The 23,974-nt window shown below is 44.8% G+C and overlaps 1 protein-coding gene across 2 annotated transcripts in view; it reads right to left on the reverse strand.

Annotated features, from left to right (window-relative positions):
- The window catches only part of CLSTN2 (calsyntenin 2), a 603,527-nt gene that overhangs the window by 72,928 nt on the left and 506,625 nt on the right, over positions 1-23,974 (reverse strand). For both annotated transcript variants that reach the window (XM_019437999.2, XM_019438012.2), the window contains 2 exons: positions 23,225-23,473; positions 17,909-18,030 (listed from right to left, as the gene is read on the reverse strand). In XM_019437999.2, the coding sequence (XP_019293544.2) occupies positions 17,909-18,030; positions 23,225-23,473 (371 nt within the window). The remainder of the gene's footprint in view (positions 1-17,908; positions 18,031-23,224; positions 23,474-23,974) is intronic.

Consider the following 23,974-nt stretch of genomic DNA (forward strand, 5'->3'; position numbering starts at 1 on the left):
AGTCTCAGTTCACATTTGTGCCCTGATTGAGGGCTCACTTTTTATTTGAGTCTAAAAAATAGGTAGAAGACTCTCTTTTTGGTTTGAGCCCACATAACTAAAGTTTTTTGTCCTCTTGCATTTGTGACTGTAATTAACCATCTGACAGAGTTGTGTCCGATGGAAAGATATGTAGCCCTTTTAACAGGAGTAGACCTCACTATAAGACTGACACCGAGCTCTTGGTTTCCAGGGCAGCCTAAACAGGACAATGGCTCTGTGGTAACTAACATTTCATGTCGTTTCCAGAAGCAGGTGCTAGATTTTGCTATTGGGAGAGCAAAGAGCTCTCTTCTCATGGGAAGCTACCACCTACTTGCCAAAGAGTAGAAGCCGTGTGGATCCATGGGGTCAATGCAAGGGTGACCCTACCACTGTCCTCTGTCTTCATGTCAGACCCTGGAGCCAAGGCAGTGTGGGAAAGAATGACAACTCATCCCTACTGATAAAGAGGGGGGGAGACCAAACTATGTTTTGTACCTGTAAGTTGCCTAGGAGATCATAAGGAAAGTTGACTGGAAAACCTCCATTGGGCTGTTCTGAGAAGCTGGTTTGGTTTGACTCTTGAAGGTAAAATGGCCAAAAGGCCTAGACGTGAGAGATGAGGAGTCAAGGAAATGCCAAATAAATATGGACACTGTTGGTGCAAATGAGAGATAATTTCTGAGATCTTTGTGGCTATCCCAATGCACAGGATAGTTGTAATTTCCCTCTTAATCTCTAATTTATGGCTAAAATCATTGCTTTTGCAGAACTTATCACTGTATTTACTTCCATGACAAGCATGAACAATTTGAACAAAGAGTGATATTTCTGTTTAAAAAGGGAAAGAAGGACACTTACTCCATCAGAGGGAGGCTGATTATACAGATGATGCACACAGGCCTGTAGCTTCCTAGGGCCTTAGGTATACACTGTTTTAAAATGTCCCCAAGATTTGTTTTAATCAGGTCTGGCAAGACACACAGACACAGAAGTGACTGTCATGAAGGAGGAAGGTTTTTGGTTTTTGTTTTTGTTTTTTGGATGTTGATTTATTTTTGAGAGAGAGAGTGAGTGGGGAAGGGGCAGAGAGAGAAAGAGAGAGAAACCCAAGCAGGCTCTGCACTGTCAGTGCAGAGACTGATGCAGGGCTTGAACTCATGAACCATGAGATTGTGACCTGAGCTGAAATCAAGAGTCAGACGCTTAACTGACTGAGCCACCCAGGCACCCCAAGGATGAGGTTTTTATATTCACAGATCCCTAGAAACTGGAGGCACCACACCATGCAGGGCTACATGGGGAATCACTGGGGTTGGTTGAGAGGCAGAGGGAGTAAGAAGAACTGTGGGCAGGTTGCTTTATTATGGTTTTTTTTGGAAGGAATGGGGGAAGCTGTAAGCAAGCTGAACAGGTTTAGGGCTAGATGGTCTGAATAATTTCAGTGGGTATCCCTAGATGTCCAGTACTTGGCCCTTGGATGATTTAGGGCAGGTGGATAGTGTCCTGGTCTGAAGGAGTCCAATAAAAGGAGGCAGATGGACGGATGGACTCAGGATTGGTTGGTTTGGATATCAAAGGCATGATACTGCAAGGGGAAGTCCCTCTCTGGGTCCATGAGGCCCCAAGATGTCAAAGCATCAAAATACAGAAAAAAAAAAAGATTTGATACACACAGAGACAAAGTTGATGCCTTTGCTTGCAGCCCCAAGAGCAGCAAATTCCTCCTTTCTTTCTATCCCTGCACCCCTAAGTCACTCTCCACATCCTTCAAATTTAATACCTGTTGGTTTTCTTGCCTACTTTGAAACCTAAACCTCAGACTTTTCTCTCTAGGCCCTCTAAAACCCGGTTTCATGGCAAAAAGCACTTCCACATTCTGAAATATTATGTCCAATTCCAATTCACGGTTGGGAGGTCAGATTGGGTCCTCCTTCATCATTCATGCTAACTCTCGAGCACTCACCTTGAGCACTGTCTAGAAATTCCAGATTCAAGTGCTCTATTCCTTGTGGGTCATCTGCCAATAAAAGGTCTTTGCCATCGTGATACCTTTGCCCATTTTTTTTGAAGGGGGCATCTACTTTAAGAAATGTTCATCTTGAGCTTGCACTTTTTTCCTGAGTATCCCTTTAACTTCCCTAGCCTAAAAGTAGGCCTTCTTTCATATGCATCTTTAGCTTATCAGAATACTTAGTTAACACTCCACATACAATGTGAGAACCTTGGTGCATTAGAACTCCACCCTTACATCTGCATATATTATCATATGTTTTACATCTACATATGTTATATGCCCTCAATACACTGTTATAATTATTGAATTAGAAGTCATGGCCATTTAAAGAAATCCAGAAGGAAGAAAAAATAGTCTTTCATACTTAACCACATACTTGCCATTTCTAATGCTCTTCTTTTCCTCTTATAGGTCTGTTTCCCCATCTGACACCATTTCCCTTCGCTCTTAAAAAGACTTCCTTTGTCATCCTATTTCCTTTTGGTCTCCATCATTTCCAGTAAAATTTCAACTACTTTCATATTGTTGTTCTCCCATATATAATGTTTTTTCTCTTTTTCTGTGGATGCTTTCAAGATGTTCTCTTTTCGTTTTTGAACAGGCTGAGAATGCTATGATTAAGTGTGGTTTTCTTAATACTTGTTCAGTTGGAGCTTGCTTATCTTATTCAATCTTTAAGATGATGTTTTATTTTATTTTTCTTAATGTTTATTTGAGAGAGAGAGAGAGAGAGAGAGACAGAGAAAGAGAGGGACTGGGGGTGGGGCAGAGAGAGAGATGGGGTGGTGCAAAGAGGATCTGAAGTGGGTTCCGTGCTGACAGCAGAAAGCCCAATGAGGGCTCGAACTCACAAACCATGAGATCATGACCTGAGTTCAAGACAGACACTTAATCAACTAAGCCACCCAGGTGCCCCTAAGATGATGTTTTATACAAAATTTGGAAACATTTTTTTGCCATCAGTTCTTCAATGAATTCTTAAAAAAATTTTTTTTTAATGTTTATTTATTTTTGACAGAGAGAGAGAGACACAACATGAGCAGGGAAGGGGCAGAGAGAGAGGGAGACACAGAATGCGAAGCAGGCTTCAGGCTCTGAGCTGTCAACACAGAGCCCAACGCGGGGCTCAAACTCACAGACCGCGAGATCATGACCTGAGCTCAACTGAATGAGCCACCCAGGAGCCCCTAATTAATTCTTTTTTTAAAAAATATAATTTGTTGTCAAATTGGCTAACATATAGTTAGCACATAAAGTGTGCTCTTGGTTTTTGGGGTAGATCTCTGTGGTTCATTGTTTACATACAACACCCAGTGCTCATCCCAACAAGTGCCCTCTCCAATGCCTATCACCCATTTCCCCCTGCCAACTCCCATCCACCCTCAGTTTGTTCCCTGTATTTAAGAGTCTCTTGTGGTTTGCCTCCCTCTCTCTCTGTTTGTAACTATTTTCCCCCTTCCCTTCCCCCATGGTCTTCTGTTAAGTTTCTCAAGATCCACATATGAGTGAAAACATACAGTATCTTTCTCTGAATGACTTATTTCACTCAGCATAATACCTTTCAGTTCCATCCACATTGCTGCAAATGGCATGATTTCATTCTTTTTCATTGACAAGTAGTATTCCATTGTATATATAAACCACATCTTCTTTATCCATTTGTCAGTTGATGGACATTTAGGCTCTTTCCATAATTTGGCTATTGTTGAAAGTGCTGCTATAAACATTGGGGTACAAGTACCCTTATGAATCAGCACTCCTGTATCCTTTGGATAAATCCCTAGTAGTGCTATTGCTGGGTCATAGGATAGTTCTATTTTTAATTTTTTGAGGAACCTCCACACTCTTTTCCAGAGTGGCTGCATCAGTTAGCATTCCCACCAACAGTGCAAGAGGGTTCCTGCTTCTCCACATCCTTGCCAGCATCTGTAGTTTACTGAGTTGTTCATTTTAGCCACTCTGACCAGTGTGAGGTGGTATCTCAGTGTGGTTTTGATTTGTATTTCCCTGATGATGAATGATGTTGGGCATCTTTTCATGTGTCTGTTAGCTATCTGGATGTCTTCTTTGGAAAAGGGTGTATTCATGTCTTCTGCCCATTTCTCCACCAAAAGACTTCTAGAGCTGTTACATGAATTCAGCAAAGTCGTAGGGTACAAAATCAATGTACAGAAGTCGGTTGCATTTTTATACACAATAATGAAGCTACAGAAAGAGAAATAAAGAAACTTATCCCATTTACAATTGCACCAAGAACCATAGAATACCTAGGAATAAACCTAACCAAAGATGTAAAAGATCTCTATGCTGAAAACTATAGAAAACTTATGAAGGAAATTGAATAAGACACAGAGAAATGGAAAAACATTCCATGCTCATGGATTGGAAGAATAAATATTGTTAAAATGTCAATACTACCCAAAGCAATCTACACATTCAAAGTAATCCCAATCAAAATTGCACCAGCATTCTTCCCAAAGCTAGAACAAACAGCCCTATAATTTGTATGGAACCACAAAAGACCCTGAAAAGCCAAAATAACATTGAAGAAGAAAACCAGAGTGGGAGGCATCACAATCCCAGACTTTAGCCTCTACTACAAAGCTGTAATCAGCAAGACAGTATGGTATTGGCACAAAAACAGACACATTGACCAATGGACTAGAATAGAGAACCCAGAATTGGACCCACCAATGTATGGCCAACTAATCTTTGACAAAGCAGGAAAGAATATCCAATGGAAAAAAGACACTCTCTTTAGCAAATGGTGCTGGGAGAATTGGACAGCAACATTCAGAAGAATGAAACGAGACCACTTTCTTACACAATTCACAAAAACAAACTCAAAATGTATGAAAGACCTAAATGTGAAACAGGAAATCATTGAAACCCTAGAGGAGAACGCAGGCAACAACTTCTTTGACCTTAGCAGCAGCAATTTCTTACTTGACATATCTCGAAAGGCAAGGGAATTAAAAGCAAAAATGAACTACTGAGACCTCATCAAGATAAAAAGCTTCTGCACTGCAAAGGAAACAACAAAACTAAAAGGCAACCGACAGAATGGGAAAAGATATTTGCAAATGACATGTAGGGTAAAGGGTTAGTATCCAAAATCTATAAAGAATTTACCAAACTCAACACCCCAAAAAACAAGTAATCCAGTGAAGAAATGGGCAGAAGAAATTAACACTTTTCAATTAATTCTTTTATGCCCCATTCATTCACTCTTGTTATTGAGTTCTTTTTAAACTTTCCTCTCCTCTCTTCTCCTCTCTTCTCTTCCCTCTCTCTTTGGCTCAAGATTTTAAGAAATCTTTCTCCCTTCATTTTTCTTCATATTGGACAATTTCTTTTGATATCCCTTCCAGTTCACTGACTCTTTCTTCTTCTATCTCCAGTCTGCAAAGCCCACCCTTTCACTTTAAATTTTGTATTTTCCACCCTAGATTTTACATTTATGTAGTTTTCATTTCTTTGCTGAGATTCTGTTCACTCATTATGACAATCTTTAAAGTTTTTAAACACATTGAAAATAGTTGCTTTTAGGTTATTTTCTGATAATTCCTACATCTGCATCATTTCAGGGTCTGTTTCTCTTGAACAATTTCACTCTGGACCTTTGGTCACATTTTTGTGTTTCCTCACATGTCTAATAATTTATATTTCATCCTGGGAACTGTGCATTATACATTGCAGAAACTCTGGATCCTGCTATATTTCTCTGAGGTTATTGATTTTTGTTAAATTACTGAATCATTACCTTGTACCTGTAGAGTTGGTCTTATACTATATATGAGTATGTTTGTTTGGGTTTACCCTTTATTCTGAGCCAGTCCCTTAATCCCGGCATATAATCTTTATTCATGTCTCTTCTGGTATTTCACCCAGAGTTTTCTAGGTGTTTTCCTGGCCCTTCAAGCTTGGAGGAATTTTAAAATAAGTCTCCTTTGCAGTAGGCAGTAGCTAAAATCTCTACTCAATTTTTTGGTTTTTCTTGCTGTTGCTTTTCACTGGTTTCTTGAAGGCTCCCCTGTGTGTACACAGTTCAGGGGTCATCCAAAGATTTAAGGGATTTGGAGGAAGATTATATTCTGATTTTGGGATTTCTTCCCACATGTCCCTCCTTTCTGGTATTAAGCCTGTATTAGAACTCTTTAGAGACAAGACAGTGTCAATATCACCCTGTTATCTCAGAATGGGCCATTTTTCAATTCCTATTTTTAATATTTTTATTGAGGTATGATTTACATCTCTCAAAATTCATTCATTTAAGTGTATAATTCAATGATTTTAATTAATTTATCGAGTTGGGCAATGATCATAAAAATCTGGTTTTAGAACATTTCCATAATCAAAGATCTCTGTGCCCATTTGCAGTTGATTCCTGCTCTCACCCAAGCCCTAGAAAACCACTGATAGTCTATCTACAAAATTGCCTTTTATTGATATTTTATGTAAATGAGGTCATGCAATATATAGTCCTTGTTGTCTAGTTTTTGACATAGCACAATATTTTTTAAATTCATCCACATTGTATGAACCAATAGTTTGTCCCTTTTTATTGTTGAATACAATTCCATGTACAGATATACAATAGGTTATTTATTCACTCACCTTTTAAAGGACATACTGGTTTTTTTTTTCTGGAAGCTTTTTTCAATGTCACTCAGGTGATATATAGCCAAACTGATGCTTATAGGTCCATGGACTAGTGTTTGGGAACCACAGATAAGGACTCATTTTTTTAAATTTAATAAGCATGTATTGAACACATATTTGTATGAGACACTGTGTTAAAGATTAAAGGTGTAAATAAGAATGGTATCCCAGTGTAGTGGAGGAAATGAATTAACAAACAAATAAGTGTAATAAGGTATGAAAAATGCAGTGACAAAATTCTGGGGCCCCCATGGAAGTAAGGTCAATTGTCTATGGGGGAGGGAGTTACAGGAAAGTCTTTATCAAAGATGTGAGCCCTGAGTTCAGTATGGAGAGATAAATAGGTAATTGTCCATAGTGGAAATGACTTGCTTGTCTATGACATACTCTTTTATTTTTCAGAGCCATGCCGACAGGTGCATGCATAGTGTGGTTCAGCCTGACTGTGTCTGGGGGTTGTATGAAGGAAACTATTCCTGTGAGTTTCTGCTGAGGCAGAAAGATGGATAAATCCAGGGGAGACTCAGAGGAAACCCAGTTCTGCCAAGCTATGTAAATACTTCTCACCTAAATCAACATATAATGGAAAAGAACATGGAGTTTTGGAGGATGGTAGACTTGGTCCAACACCTTAAGCAAATTATTTCATCTTTCATAGCCTCATTTCAGTATCTATAAAATTGAGACAAGAAATCACTTCAAAAGTGACTGTGCAGTTTAGACTTCATGTGTGAACATCAATGAGCTCAGATATTGGCCTCTTAAAAAAATGCTAGTTTCCTCTCTTTCCCTCACATGTAATATGTTACTGGCTAACAGTTGAACCTAAAGCCAGAATGAGTTAATGCAATTGCAAGGCTTATTTGTCTTTAGACATCCATTTCTATTGCCTCAAGAAAGCTACCATCTTCTGAGTAACCAAGGGATGCAGTAGCTGTTTCATAATGAGGCCTTGCTTCCTTCTAAATAGGCACTGATTGTCAAGGTGATGGAGGAGGTTCATTATTTAAAGGCATAATTAAAGGGCCCTTCCTTTAGCTAACTAATGAGCAGTAAGTGTAGCAATATTTGCATGTTTAGACATTAAAGATGGAAACAGATGACTCTCGGGATTGGGAGAAAGCAGGGAAGGTAGAGCTGATTCATCTCACTGCTGGGCCTCCAGGGTTATTGCTGTGCAAGACTTCCTTGGGAGAGGGCTCCCCATGAGAAGTCAGCTCCATTGGCTACTCTTGCTTTATGGGATGAGCTGCACTCACCACTGGGCCTCAGGAGCAAGCTGATCTTTATTTTACTTTAAAAGATGCTAAATCATGATTCTTCCTAAGCCGAGCTTGGAATGTGCTCCTAGATGGACACCCACACCCTGTTCTGAACACTTCGGTCTTAGCATGGATATCGGTTCATTCTTGTCTTCTTGTGTCGCCACTAAAGTTGTAAACCCTGCCAAGTCAACAATGGTGCTTTTTGCCCTCTTGAAGTATGTGTGTTTTAAGGTCATATTTAAGGTTCTTCCATTTATTAGGTAAGAGATTTATTATCTAAGAGATTAGATAAGATGCTATGTCTCCCATTCTTCATCCTTAACCTGGGTGTTATGCCTAAGCTGCAAGATTTTTGTTAGAATTAAAAGAAAGCCCCTGGCACAAGTAAGAACCGAATTACTGTTGGTTCCGATTCTCCTTCTCACTACCCGGGGACTTCACTTCTCTTAAAGGAGGGGTTAGCATTAGAATTTGCCATTTTCTATTAGCATTCAGCTTTGTCAATTTCTTATCTTTCCATAGTGTGGGAGCGACAGAGAAAAATATCTTTCCTCTAATGAATGTAGACATTTGGGTTTGATGCCAAGGAGGAGTCTCCCTCCCCTCCCACTGACACCAATACCTGAAGCAGCCTGGAAAGACAGGAGCAAAGCACAGCCAGGGTAGTGACTGAGTTCATGCTGCTTTCCAGTGGGACCACCCCGAGGCTCAAGCATCTTAATTTATTATTGAAAAGGTGATTTGATTTACTAGGCATTTTCAATTGTGTTGACATTAATTTCCTTCTTTTTTAACAACAAAATGAGAGACACTGACTTTAAATATGTATTATGGGATGTCTACTGAAAAAAATGCATCCATTGCCTCTGGGCAGATGTACAGGCTAGAACACAAATAATCATTGCATGGGAGTGAAAGGAATTGATGAGCAGGTGCTCATGGGGGAACAGAGATCAGAGAGGAGCCAGGTCTGGCAACTAAGGGAGGAATGTATAGAATAGTTAGCATCTCTGACTTGTTTAAATTTAACAGTTGTATAGCCTTCCGCCTCCAGCCCGGGTGAGAAAGTGGGGGAAGCCAGTGAGATTGTGGCAGAGGAGAGAATGACGTTCCTGCAGCTCTGGATTCAGCAAGAGTTGGGGTTCTCCCTTTGCACAGGATGTTCAGAAGGAAAAGTAAAGAAAACCCTCTGGGTAATAATGGGAATCCAAGAGAGCCCTGAGAAGTCAGCCCTTCCAGCAAATGGCTCAGAACATATTGATCAATAAGCCTCTGAAAACCCTCAGTGAGTTTGTGGACACTACGTCTATAGTAAGACACAAATGGAATGATCTGCTTGTCATCAGATCTCACTGTTGGTTATGGATACAATCTACTCACTAACATTTGACAACACTAATCTGCACTTCACTAACCTCTCTTCCTCCCTTTTGTTCACTTCATTGTTGTCTCTTGGTAACTTCCTCTGTTTGGTTCCAGTTCTGCCTCCGAAACTCTGCAGACAGGCCTTTCTTCCCAGAGATAATAGCAGGCGCTATTTGCTCACTTCCCTCTATAGATCACACACTTTACCTGTGCTGCATGGGTGTGGAGAGCAGAGAGTTCATTTAGGAGGTGGCTCCAGGGAGGAAGAAAGAAGACGCGTGGAGAGTGAGTCAGGGAACGGGGAACGCCAGAACAATGGGGCAAAGTCAAGGTGGGTGCTGTGGCTGTGGGGGGCCTGCTTCCCCTGGGACTTCTGATGAGAGTGCAGGTGGCTGCCCACCGGCACTCCCTACCTTCAGGCCTGGCTGCGCCTGTGCCCTGGGGCCAGGGGTGCTCCCGGGGCTGCTTGTGGACTGTGCTCCTGGGAGCCAAGAGGCTCCTCTTGCCTTGGAGCAAGCCCTCAGGCAGAAAACTGAAAGGCACGGTGGGGGCAGTGTGAGCTTGAGGGGGACCTTCCAGTGAAGCAAGTGACTGTGCCTCAGGGGCAGGACAGGTATTTTCTAGAGAATCTCATTTGTGTATCAGCTTTGTCAACTTTCAGCTTCCGGGTGAGCCTCTGTCAAGAGACGGAGGATTTTCCAGGTTTGCTTTAGCATTTCCAGAACAAAGCTTGGAGAACTCAGTGTTTCTTCCCTGAAGGCAGAGAAAGGTAGTTTCCACTTATAATGGCTGGGGAGGCAGCCGCCGATACCTTAAGCTAGAGGGAGAATATGGTCTAGAGCAGGAGGAAAGGCTAAATCTGTTCCCTGGGGATCCTTCACAGGAGGCTGGCAGGAAGCGGGCTGGTGGGGAGTGAGGGGCAGGTGGTCAATGAGGGGCATCAGGACAGGACCTCTTCCTCGCTACCTCTCAGCGCCACACTTTCCGAGTGGATAGAGGTGCCACACTCAGGGGGTGCTCTCTGGGTCTGCCTGGAGAGCTTGGCCCAGGGTCACCTCAATAAGCTGTGCGGAGGTGGGGGGGGGCTGCACCTATGAGCCTGGGCAGCTCTGGGCCTCCCCAAGGCTCACGAGAGATATATCAGTTTCCCATTGCTGCTAGAACAAATTACCACCAACCTGGTAACTTAAAACAACATAAACTTATTATCTTACAGTTTTGGAGGTCAGAGGTCCGAAAGGAGTTTCAGTGGGCTAAAATCAAGGCACTGGCCAGGCTGCATATATTTCTTCTGGAGGCCTTAGTGCGAATCTGTTTCTTTCTCCCTCTCTTTTTTTTTTTTTTGAGCTCAGAGAGGCTGCCGTATTCCTTGGCTCAAGGCCTGGCATCACTCTGATCTGTGTTTCCTTTGTCACTTCTTTGACTCTAACCTTCCTGCCTCCCCGTGTGATTGCATTAGATGCACCTGGACAATCCTTCTAGTTTAGGATCTTTAATCACATTTGTAGAGACTCTTGTCATGGGAGTTAACATACTCACAGGTTTGAGGGATTAGGGGGTGCATATCTTGGGAAGCCATTATTCTGTCTATCACAAGTGGTCAACAGGGGAGCCGAGGAGCCCAGCTGAGGTGTAGTGGCACGGGTTGGTCAGGGCCAGCAGTGCAACAGGGACCTGGGTCAGCCTGAAGGGCTGCCAAGAAAGGGAATTCTGGTGGAGGGAACAAGGCTCAGGCGATGGGCTAGAATGGCGGCTGCCTGCATGTCGCACCCTCTGTAAAGAAAACCGAACACATGCACTAACTGTGTCAGAAGTCACCTTTCCAGAGAGCAGACAAGCCAGTCTCTGCACAGTCCTGAACCAAGAGGTCTGAGTGTCCGATGTGGGTCTGAGGACCCTGTTCTGCCATGACCACGAAGCCATGGAAGTCAGTTCTCCCCAGAGATCTGTTAGATGGGAAGAGGCAGGCAGAGGGCCTCTGAGGGAAGGGCTTTGCCTGGGCCCTTAGGTATTAGAGAGAGAAAGAGAAGGAGAGTAGTTGTGACCCTCCCCACATCCATATTTCATTCAGAACAACCCTGCAAAGTTGGCGTCTTAGAAAAAGTCATTTGGGATTCTGCCTACAAGAGAGAAAAAAAAGAGGTTCTGGACATTCTTCCCACTCTGTTTAGGACACATGTTCCTAAAGGAATGTAGGTATCACTGGAGGCCAGTTTGGGGGTGGGCGCTGCATTAGAGAGAACATGGCTGATGCAGCCGAGAATCTGTCTTAGGTGGAGGAACCAGAGTGCTGACAAAGCCCCATTATTCTGCTCTTTAAGAGGACTGGTCTGGCCTGGACGAACCATTCTCCAATTAACTCCTTGGTACTTGGCTGTAATAATGATCGAACTAAGCCATTTGACTCCCGGTGTGGCTGGAAGAGCCGATGCGGGCAGCCTGACTGCCTCGTTCTGACATTCATCCTCAGTAGGAATGAAGGATTTATTCACTTGTAGCTTCCTGCTGGAGCTTCAGAATTCCATGCGAGTAGAAAGGATCTGACCAGCAGAAGCTTCAGCTCAAGACATTTGAGAGCATTTGGCTCCAATCCTAGCCCTGGCATCTGTTTCTGGAAAGACCTGGGCCTGTGCCTTACTGTCTCCTTTGTGTAGGTGGAAGCGAGACCACCACCACCGCCACCACCACCAGGGGCCTGGGTCTAGGGCACCTGCCCCACTCACCCCTGCCCTTTCCCCCAGGTGTAGGCTCCCCGCCCTCACCACTGGAAGCCCTGAGCTCTTCTTGGAGGGAGGGGCCTGTGCTAGGAGAGCAGGAGGGGCTTATAAAGAACAGGTGGGCCTCACTTAGACCCAAACGTCTCAAATAGATGTGCTATGCTGTGGTTTCCCTGCATGAGAATATTCTTTTGTTGGTCTCAAACCCATGACCGGGGTATAAAAGGTACACTGCAGAACATTTGTGGGGTCTGATGATGAATGGTTTTAAGTGAGAAAATACTAAAAATTGGGAGATTTTACATAAAAATCGGATTCTAACTTCTGAACAGTCGGAAAGGCAGCACCAGGCCTAGATTCTTACATGGCCGGGAGCTGTGTGTGTGATGGCTGAATCTTCAGTGAGGCCCCACCTCCACCCAGCCAAGCATTTTCAGTCATTCTCCTCACCCCCAATTACAAGAGTTCAGGGCCTCTGCAGGAGAATGGTCTCTAGGGCCTGTACACTGGGCAGGGCCGTGAGCTCCCTGAGGTCAGGGCTGTGTCCTCCTCTCTCTCTCTCTGGTGCCTGTTACAAGTTCTGGCACAGGGACAGCAATGGCCAATGGGATGAATCTCACTTCTGCATCTTGTGTTCATGGTGATTTTTCAGAGACGCATTTTTTTTTTTTTTTCCCTTGTATGAGCTGGGGGCACCTGGCCTCTTGCTGGTCGATTGAGGCTGTCACTCAAGCTGTGTCTTCCAATAAATGGAACACGCTGTAAAACATCAGCAGGTTTCCCTCCAAGCACCAAGAAGTCTGAGGGGAAGATCATTAGAATTTGTGACAATGAGTCAACCACATCCAAATAATATTAGAGCCGGGAGGGGCTGCAAATGAATAAACCTTTCCTGTGTGAGCTGGCAGCTGGGCGTTCTCTGCTCTTGTCTGGGTTTGCACATGACTAGCTGCAGGCTTGAGGGATTTGCATTAGCAGATCGTAAGTAAAAATCCCATTAAAATGACATTCTCCTCATCGTTAGGATCCCTTTAGTGAGGCACACTGGATTGTCAGGGACATTTCCTGGAGCTACCTGATAATGGACTTACCTGGCAGTCTGTCCACCCTGGCAAAGGCTTTCTGAGGTGTGGGGCAAAGGGGCTGGGCTTCTGGAAACACACAGCTCCCCTGTGGTAACTGCCTCCCTCCCTGGGCACACTCCTGAAACGCTATGTGCGTACCAGGCCCCGGTTTCAATGCCCATGAGCAACATCGGTCAAGTGCTTAATCTCCTGGCCTGGTTATGGAGGCGGGAGGGGGGAGACCCTGGTTCTAATGCAGCCCCCGTCGCTGGCCCTATTGAACGACCTGGCCTGAGCTATATCGACTTAAATTTGATACATTTTATGAATGTCATACTAGGATTATTCACATTTACCCATCCCTAAATTCTACTTGAATAATAAAATTCTTGTAGCCCATTCTTTGGGGAATAAAGTACCAACTCAGTAACAGGATACAAAAAGCCTCTTGGGATTTGATTGACACCCGCTCCTCTAAACATGGGTCCTAATATCTGCCAAACTATTCCCCTCCCCCCCATCCCTATGGTCTGCCACTCCGGAAGCCTACAGTCTCCTGAAGATGGACGTCCTGCTCACCTCCCTGCCATCTTGGCTGCCTGGCTCTACACCACCAAGCCCTCCGCACTCCATTCAGATAACGTCCCCTCTCAGGGGCTCTTCCAGGCCCCTATTCCCAGGTCTACGTCAGGTGTCTCCAGAACGGGTTCCCGCAGACTCCCCCGACCTGGCCCCTGCCCTCTGCCCCAGCATGTATTGCAGAGGATTGTAAAACATTTCTGTGCTAGTTTGCTCCTGATTGTGGACCCTTCTAGAGAGCAGGGTCTTCTGTTCTAGCAGCTGATCCCTGGTACCCAGCACAGAGCCTGGCACATAGTTTGTGTTCAGAATAAACTGTTGAATAAAGAAAGAAATGAAGCCCCATTAGCCATGAGAACATATATTATGCTTCTGGGATCCCCAAGGTGGGCCAGGAATCTGAACACACATAATACAGTAGACTGGCTTGAGCCCTTTCTGGTCCAAACCAGAAAGTTCTGCAATAATTACAGAGCCATTGGTGGCAAATCCAGTTAAACCTTTGAAATTAGATATCAACATAAAAGTGGAACAATATTGAAATCCACAGAGTAAAAAATGGCAAAATTTTAGAATTTAAAATGCTCCATAAAGTGAAGAAAAAGATCAGTTAATCATCAGGAGATTTAAAAAAAAATCCCTGGATTTGTCTTCTCTCTTTCCCTCTCTCCCTCCCTCATGTCATCTCTCCCTTCTTTTGATCTTGACATCCCTTCGTTGTTATGCAAACATTTACTGCGCACCAATGGTGTGCTCAGGGCTATCGTATGCACTGAGGAGCTGGAGAGAGTACCACTAGGAGCTCAGGGCAAAGTGAGCAAAAGCAGGATAAATGGGTTACCAGGGTACAGTAAGCACTGCAATTGCATGCTGCATGGAATCTGGGGAGCACTGGGGAGAGGGAAACCCCTTGGGGTGGAGGGGGACCCAGAGTGGCTTCCTGGGGCAGGAGATGTAATCAACTATGTACATTCTGAACACCAAGTGATTTACATCCAAGAAACTTCTGGTAAGGTTCTGTCTACACAGAGAGCTGAATAAGGGAGAGAGGGGTCTGGGGCTTTGTCTGTGTGTACCACTGGATTGCTACTATGAGTGTGGTTGAGGTTTCCTATATCCTACCCACTGTGGCTCCCTTCAAAGGGAGGGCAACAGTTCAGATGAGCTGGGGTTTCTGATAAATATTTTTAATGTTAATTTCTTTTTTTTTTAATGTTTATTTTTGAGACTGAGGGAGAGAGAGCATGAGTGGGGGAGGGGCAGAGAGAGAGGGAGACACAGAATCTGAAACAGGCTCCAGGCTCTGAGCTGTCAGCACAGAGCCTGATGGGGGGCTTGAACTCACGGACCGCAAGATCATGACCCGAGCCGAAGTCAGACGCTTAACCCACTGAACCACCCAGGCGCCCCAATGGTAATTTCTTTAGTAAAGAATGCCATAAAAAATAAGAATGCTATGGACTGAATTGTGTCCCCCCAAAATTCATAGACTGAAGCACTGCCCCCTAGTGTGACTATATTTAGAGACAGGGCCTTTAGCAGGTGGTCAAGGTGAAAGGAGTTCATAAGGGCGGGGCCTTAATCTCACAGGGCCTCATAAGAAGAGGAAAAGGTATCTCAGTGTGCGAGCTCTCTCGCATTCTCTCTCTCTGTCTGCCATGTGAGGACAAAGTGAGAAGGTGGCTGTCTACAGGCCGGGAAGAGGGCCGTCACTAGGGAGCTGAATCAGCTGGCACCTTGGTCTTGTACTTCCCAGTCTCCAGAACTGTGAGAAATAATTATCTGTTGTTCAAGGCCCTGGTCTGTGATACTTTGCGATGGCAGCCCCTTGACTGCCTTGACTAAGGAAGAAGACAAGGCTTAATCAAAGGGAAGGTTTGACGGTTTCAAGAGTTTCATCAAGACTATAAATATTTTGCATCTCAGGGATAATTCTGATCTCTAAATCAAAAATATTTAAAATTTGAAAATGAGAACATTTTAAAATTAGCAAGCTCATCAAGGAAACAGCATAGTGTAATGCAAAGGGCAGGTCCAGGCCGTGGTTTGCTGTGTGACCCTGGGCAGGTCACGAGACCGTGGTCCCCTGCCTCATCTCATCCACCGGGCAGGTGAGAGTGAACTCAGAGGCAGCGTGCCTGGTGCAGAGCCGATGCTGGAGAATGAATGGTAGTAAACGGGATCATAGTAATCTGGAAGGTTTTCCATGAGCCTCAGTCCCTCCTTAAATTCACCCCTTTGGGAGCAGATTTCAGAATTCCTGGAGTCATTATTCTGTAGAACCAGAATTCCTTCCTCACCTATTTTTAATTCCAAACCCTGTGACTTCGTTTGCCTGTATCAGTACTTCTCAAACCCATCTGAGAAAACGCTGCAGGGCACCTGTAATTATCCTGGCCAATATAGCAATGTTCTTATTAAAACCCCTAACAATACGGAATTTATTTTAATTCATCTCAATTTGTATTAGGTATTTAAATATATCCCATATAAGCCATATGGCACTTTAGAAGGCAGCTGAGAGGTTGCCGGGAAATCAAATAAGCAACGTCAGGATTTCACAATTTCTGCAATACCCAGAATTCCTAATTCAGAGGAACATATACGAATCCAGATGCCATATTTGCAAAACCCTGGGATCCAGCAGGATGAGATTTACTGGGAATAGATTAGGCAGTTGCCACTGGGCTTCCTAAAACATCTTTCCATCAGCTTGGCGGCCTTGACCTTGTCCCGTTGCCTGGAGTTCCAGCATTGAAGGATTCCCTGAGGTTAATGAATCTATCTTTTTAAAGAGCATATGTCTCTGCTTCTGTGTGGATGAAAGGGGGCAGCCACCATTCTCCTCTCAATATAAATGACTTCCTTCTGGACTGCTTCCCAGTAACACTCTCTGAAACCAGCCCTACCTACCTGGGCCTGGGGGCTTACGTAGTACAGGGAGAGTGTCTGGTAGATGCCCGTGAGTAGGGAGAGGATTCTGGAACACTCATCCCTAGACAAGGTGAGGCAGGTAGCACACACCGTGGGTTTTAGGGGAAGGCAGAAGAATGAAGTTCCCAGAAGCACTCAGGATATGGGTGGGGTTCCAGACAGTACAACCGCGGAATGGGCATCATATCATCTGCTTCCTTTAGCAGGACCCATTCTACAATCCCCTTCCTGCTCTGCTGGCATTCTCCATCTTGATAGTTTAAAACCATTTTTATTATTATTAAAAAAAATTATTTTATGTTTATTTTTGAGAGAGAGAGAGAGAGACAGAGCACGAGTGGGGAAGGGGCAGAAAGAGAGGGGGACACAGAATCCAAAGCAGGCTCCCGGCTCTGAGGTGTCAGCACAGAGCCTGATGCAGAGCTCGAACCTACAAACCACGAGATCACAACCTGAGCCGAAGTCGGATGCTTAACCAACTGAGCCACCCAGACGCTGCTAAAACCATTTGTAAAATTCCGCACGTGCCTTCCCCCCAACCTCCTAACCCAGTTCAAGTCTAAGTGAAGGCTGGCTCCAGGCCTTCTGCCAGACTCTTCCTCAGTGACACAGCCACCCAGAGAAGTGACCGCCCCTTCTGCAATCTCAGCCCTGCACAGTCCTCGGAAACAGACACTTCAAAGCTTTTCATTCAAACGAGACACTTGATTTGTCATTGACAAGTATGACACAGTAGCCCTTGTGATCACAAGTCAGGAAGCTCTGGAGTGAGTCATAGGGTTTTGCACTTCAGAAACGGACGTGCACTGCTCAGTGTGCTGTGTCACTGTTTACTTCAAGGTCCTCGGGTCCCTTGTTCTCAACCTGTGTCACCAAAAGCAAGGCTGCACTGTCACCCAAGGGAGATAACAGAGCATCAGAGAGGAGACATGGGCACTTGTGATAGAAAGATATGTTAGCAGAGATCACAAACCGAGCTTGGAGATCAAGAGAACCAGCTTCCCAGGAGCTCAACGTGGAGAAAATGGACAAGATACACCTCGACGGGTCCACTGACAGGTGCACGATGCCGCCTGGGAAGTGTGGCCCTCCCACCCCCAGGTGGTCTTGAAGGCAGCAGTTTCTATCGTGACTTTAAGATGCTGTGTGTCTCCCTGAGCTGATTTTTCCCAAACTCAGCAAGTGAGCAGAACTTTGAAGGGCGTCGTTGCTCTCGTCACTGGAGCACACCTACCGCCCCTCCCAATGGGTGAGCTGGGGTGAGGGGTGAGGGGAGCGCCCTACCTGGTCCAGCTTCCAGTGGAACTCTGCGGGGCGGAAGGTGTCGGCCTGGTCGAAGTCCTTGCGCAAGAGGAAGACCAGGCGGCAGTTGTGCACATACAGGGCGTAGTGATGCCGGTTCATTTCTGAAAAGCAGAAAGCGATCGGAGTGGTTGCAGAATCGCTGCATCAGTCTCTGCCAGAGGGGTCTTCCCGCTACATCGCTTAGAGCGCCTCAAAGGGGAAAGGGGTGGGTGTTTCGGTTTCCCCTTACACAATCAGATCTCATGAATGTTCTAGAACACACATAGTGGAGCTCACTGAAATGGAAAAGGAAGGTGCAAGAAAGTCCACAGCAAAACTTAGGCAGAGAAGCCATTGGCCTTAGCAACCTGACTTATATTCAGATACTGCATCAGACACAGGATAAAAATTATACGGGCTAACGAGTTTCGTTTATTTTTTATACAAGTACTTCTGGGAGGGCTAAGGGGGTTCTCTGACAGTCACGTCAGCTACCCTGGGCTCCTTTAGCACAGCTGGTGTCTCCTAGAGTGCTGGACTTTTATTTCATTTCATCAGGCTTGACAATGGCGACCACAGATCATGTCTCCTTCTCTACCTTATGGTGTGCAGTTAGGGGGAGCGGCTTCATTTCTGGTTGCTAGGAGGAGGAGGCAGATTGATTTTTCAGCGTTAGTCATAGTTCCATGTCTTTCCAAAACTATGAATAAATACCTCTCTCCCCATACACAGTGGATGGGATATTTTCCTCCACTGATATAAAAGACTTCCTTTTCTGCTTAGGAAATCTCACATCGTGGGTCCCCGCCATGATGTCCTGCAGCCACAAGATGACAGCCATTGGGAGGAGAGGAGCTGTTCTTTGACCAATACTCAAAGAGCTCACATGATATACATGTTAGCATACACAGAAATCTACTATGAGGCACATGATCCATAAATGACGCATGGATGAGCAGGTGACCAGGTGTCATAGGAAGAACACGGGCCCTAGAGTCAGATAGACTTTGGGTGGACTTGTATCCTCTAGATGGTTCTGGGAGAACTTTTTAGCTTCTCAGAGCCTCAGTTTCCTTACCTGTGTCATGACAGGGATGCTGGATTATCCTAATACATCAGGAGAATAGGATAGTGAGATTGATTCTTGTACCTCCTCTACAAACCTCAACACCAATTCCACCTCTAGATATGGGCTCTGGGTGGTCCCCTTGCCACAGTCATTGGTTCGGGACCCAGGCCCAAGTCAGGCAATGCAGGCCATTCTCCCGGCCACAGGGAGCAAAGTGACTCAGTTCAAGCCCGTGATTCAGAAGCTTTTCTGGGTGGTTCTAAAAAAGAACTCTCCTTTTTTAAAAATCTTTTTCTTTTAAGTTTTATTTATTTAATTTTGAGAGAGAGAGAGAGAGAGAAACAGAGAGAAAGAAAGAGAGAGAGAGAGAGAGAGAGAGAAACAGAAAGAGAGAGAGAGAGAGAGAAACAGAAAGAGAGAGAGAGAGAGAGAGAGAGAGAATCCCAAGCAGGCTCCATGCTTAGCGCAGATCCCAACACAGGGCTTGAGATCATGAACTGAGCCGAAATTAAGAGTTGGATGCTTAACCAACTGAGCCACCTAGGTGCCCCAAAAAGAACTCTCTTTCATCAGAAAGCAAATATAAGAGACACTCTCTCTCTAAAAGTTGTCTACATTAGTGGGAGGCATGGAGCTGCTTCAGCCATGTTTGCTAACATGAAATTGTACACACATGGGGCAGATCTGAGAAACTGCAGCAGAAAGGGCCAAGCCCTTGATCACACTTTGCCTGAAGCTGTCATAGCTCTGGACATTTTCAATTAAAAGAACTCTATGTTCCCTTTATTATTTTGATTTTTTGATTATTTGATATCAGTTTGGTCCATATTTCCTATTTCTTATAACTGAAACCATCTTTAAAAAATTTTTTTAATGTTTATTTTTGAGAGACAGAGAAAGATGGAGCATGAGCTGGGGAGGGGCAGAGAGAGAGGGAGACACAGAATTCAAAGCAGGCTCTAGGCTCTGAGCTGACAGCACAGAGCCCAACCCGGGGCTTGACCTCATGAACCATGAAATCATGACCTGAGCCGAAGTTGGAAGCATATCTGACTGAGCCCCGCAGACACCCCGAAAGCATCTTAGTTGAGACAATGAGGAAGTATGTGCAAAGCAGTTGCCAGTGTTGTAGGTTTGGCCTAGGCCAAGGTCCAGGTGACCAAGTAATTTCTGTTATCTGTTGTCTACTGTCAGAAAAATAGAGAAAGAAGGACTTTTCTCATTTAATATTATTTGGAGCCAGGAAAAGTTGTGGGTGAGGAAGGGAACAAGAAGAATGAATGGAGGTCTGGAGCATTTTCTAGCCTAGGAAATTTCTTCCTCCTTCTCCCTCTGTTAGCCTGGGTTCCTGGAGTCAGTATCCCTACCAAGGTCACTGGTTTATTCAGTGGGCTAGGGATATGGCACACTCAGAAATCGACTCCATTTCTTTTCATGACCCCTGGTCATTGTTGCAGCTAAATGTCTAACAAAAAGAAGCCAGTTAACTGAAATAATAGGGGCACCTGGGTGGCTCGGTCAGTTAAGCATCTGACTCTTGGTTTCAGCTCAGGTCATGACCTCACAGTTTGTGAGATCACAGCCCTGTGTTATTCTCTATGCTGACAGTGTGGAGCCTGCTTGGGATTCTCTCTCTCCCTCTGTCTCTCAAAATAAATAAATAAACATTAAAAAAATGAAATACTAAAGCCCCCTGACAGAATTTTGGATTGTTATGTAATTCATATCTTTAAGGAATATTTTATCACAAAGAGAAATAATCTGGATGTAATGTTACATAAAAAAAAAAAAACAGAGAACATGACAGTATCACATGTATTATAAAAATAGATGGAAAATTGTAAGGACATCTTACATATACATAGAAATAAAAATAAGATTTTATTTGGTAATGACGTATGCCAAATATAATCAGAAGATATCTCTAAGTATTAGGGTTTTAGGGGATTTGTGCATTCCTCTTTATACTTTTCTGTGTTTTTTTCAGGTTTTCTGATATAAACATGCCTTGAAAAAAATGTTTCTGATATATAAAAGCCTAATAAAGCTTTAGCCTATTCCTGAAAAAAAATTTTTTTTTTTTTTTAGGGCAAGAAGGTATTTATAGATTAATTATTTTTTAAGTCAAAGAACTTAGAGAAAACCTTCCCTAGCTTCTCTGTGCCAGGGTTGAGCTGCTTGCAAAGTGTTGTTGCATATGCTTGGCCAAAGCACAGGAGCACCAGGTCTCGCTGACTTGAGGGTGTTGACGTGCCATGGGGTGGACTGATGTGACTAGAGTGAAGTGTCATTATTTAAGGTGGCATGTTCAGCCATGGCTGTACAAAGGAATCCGCTAGAAAGTCTGACTTACTGCGCCGGGGTGGGGCCCTGGCATCTGTGCACTTTCACAAGCATCCGGGTTAGGTTATTCTCCTGTGTAGCTGTTGAGAACCCCTGGACCCAGAGCCTGCGTGTGGAACTTGGGCCCGGGGGGCCAGGTCTGATCCTGTTTCTCTGGGTAACTGGGGGTGCTACCCTGGGCCAGTTGCTCAACCTTTGATATTTCAATTTCTTCCTCTGTAAGCAGGAACACTGACATCTGTCTGACCTGCCTCCCGGGGGTATTTGATACATTTCAGAAAGGATTATATGTGTGTGGCCACTAACCCCAGCCGGGGCGGGGCCGCTTTGCACTGGTACCTACAGCCCTGTCCTGTTGTCTTATTGATACGGGTTCCTGGATTGTGACGGGAGCGCCCTGCCAGGCACTGCACGGACCACACCGCAGGCTGATTCCTGGGGTTGTGGGCTGAGCTCTGAACCTGGTCCCAAACCTCAGTGTGACCTCATGCATGTCTACAGAGTCCTTCCGGCATGAAAGTCCCAGAAAAACTGACCCTCAGCACAACCAATCTGACACAGACTTACTTTAGGACTAGGAAAAGCCAGACAACTCTGTTTCAGTTTCTGCATCTGGAAAGTACACTAACATGTAATGTAAAGAGTGACTGAAACAGAAAACGTGGAGTGCGGGTGGAGTGCCTGGGTGGCTCAGTTGGTTGAACAACTGACTTCGGCTCAGGTCTTGACCTCGCGGTCTGTGAGTTCGAGCCCTGCGCCAGTTTCTGGCTGACAACTCAGAGCCTGGAGCCTGCTTCAGACTCTGGGTCTCCCTCTCTCTCTCTCTGCCCCTCCCCCACTCATGCTCTGTCTTTCTCTCTCTAAAATAAATAAAAACATTAAAAAAAAGATAGAGTTGTAAAATTTGCATAAGATACCCAAATAAGTGTGTGTGCCTGCATGCATGTGCATGGGTTTGTGTGTGTGCGTGTGTGTGTGTGTGTGTGTGTGTGTGTATGTGTGTACCTGTGGGGTGTGGTGACAAGTGCACAGGACTGGAGTCAGCTGGATCTGAGCTTACATTCCAGTTCTGATACTCACTGGCTATATACTTGGGAAAGTTATTAAACTCTCAAGGATGTTTCCTTATCCTCAAGATGGGAAACACAATAATGCTTTCATAAACTTGTTTGTAGAGATGTAAGGGACTATCTTGAACAGTAACATCTAACACAGATTGAATTTCCTATGTGCCAGGTACTGTTCTAAAGCACTATATGTACATTAAGTCATTTAATCCTGATAAAAATCCTATAGGTAGATAACACTATAATACCCATTTTATAGAAAGGGAAAGTGAGGCACAGAGAGGTTAAACAACTTGCTGAAGGTCATATGGCCAATAAGGGGTGGAATGCTTTTAACCACTAAGCTGTGAACTGCCTTGTGCAGGTTTAATGTGGGGAAAACACCTTGCCAAAGTCAACTACCATTCGGTGACTTTGAAAATGAGCATGACCCTTTCACTGAAAATAAACCTTTGGAAGTCTTACTGTCTATAACATAGTGAAGGTGAAGCTGCCTTGCTTGAAGTAAGGATGCAGTGTCCCCCACCAGTTACCCCCACCCCCTTCATGTGTAGCAGCCCTAAGTTACTTCTGGGGAGGCTGGAGTTCTGAAGAACCCAGTTTGAAAACTACCAGTCTCAGCTTTTGCATTGTGTCTGTGCCTCTACTCTTCCCCCTTTCCTGGTCCTGCTCTACCCCAAGCCCAGAAAATCAGCAGCCAGAAAACCATACACAAGAATATTTTCCCAGGCCCCCATCATGCTCTTGCTTTCCTCCCACATCCTCTGTGGCTGCGTCCGTGCCTAGCCAGCTGGGATATAAGGGGCAGCCACCAGCAGGGGTGGGCTCCAGACTCACCAGTCTTATCCGAGTTGCAGAGAATGGTTTCCTTCTCGGCTCTCACACCGGGGCTGGGGCCATGTTTCATCCACATGGTGATGGTGAACTGGTCTGTCAGGTTCTTGGGCACAATCCCATCAGGGATCTTGGCCCCTTGCCTGCCATCGAACTTGAAGATCATCTCACTGCTGTCCACCAGCAGTCCTGCTGTCCAGTTGGTGGCCGCGCTGGGGGATGGCAAGAGGTCGATGATGCCAGAGGAGGCTCCTGCAGTGCACGGGGGACAGAAAGAACAAAGGGTTATTCCTCACGGGCTGGGTGTCCTCACCTTCTATTTTCTGCTCCTGGGTCAAGATGAACTACTCAGTGTATCTACTTAGAGATCTAAGCCAACCTGGAGCTGGGTGAGTCAGGAAAAGGCCAAAAGCCACACCTGCCCCCCGTCCCCGAGTTTCTCATGGTCTGCAGAGGTGAAAGCATCAGTAACATGCAGACAAAAATGTTATATGTGACAAGATAAGGTGCAATGAGCTATATTATATAAGGAAAACGGTGCTGGAATTTAGGGAAATGAGTATGGTGGGCTTTCATAAGCAGAGAAGTTCCCAGAGAAGGCCAGAGTTTGATGTGGACCAATGAATTCATCCATCCATTAACCCATGAGCCATTTATTGAGCCCCGACCATGTGCCAAGACCCCTGCTAGGCACTGGTGATGTAAAGGTGAATCAGCACAGCCTCTGACCTGGGGTAGCTCAGAGCCAACAAG

The sequence above is a fragment of the Panthera pardus genome, unplaced genomic scaffold, assembly GCF_024362965.1.
Source record: "Panthera pardus isolate Hobbes unplaced genomic scaffold, ASM2436296v1 HiC_scaffold_16, whole genome shotgun sequence".
NCBI lineage: Eukaryota > Metazoa > Chordata > Mammalia > Carnivora > Felidae > Panthera > Panthera pardus.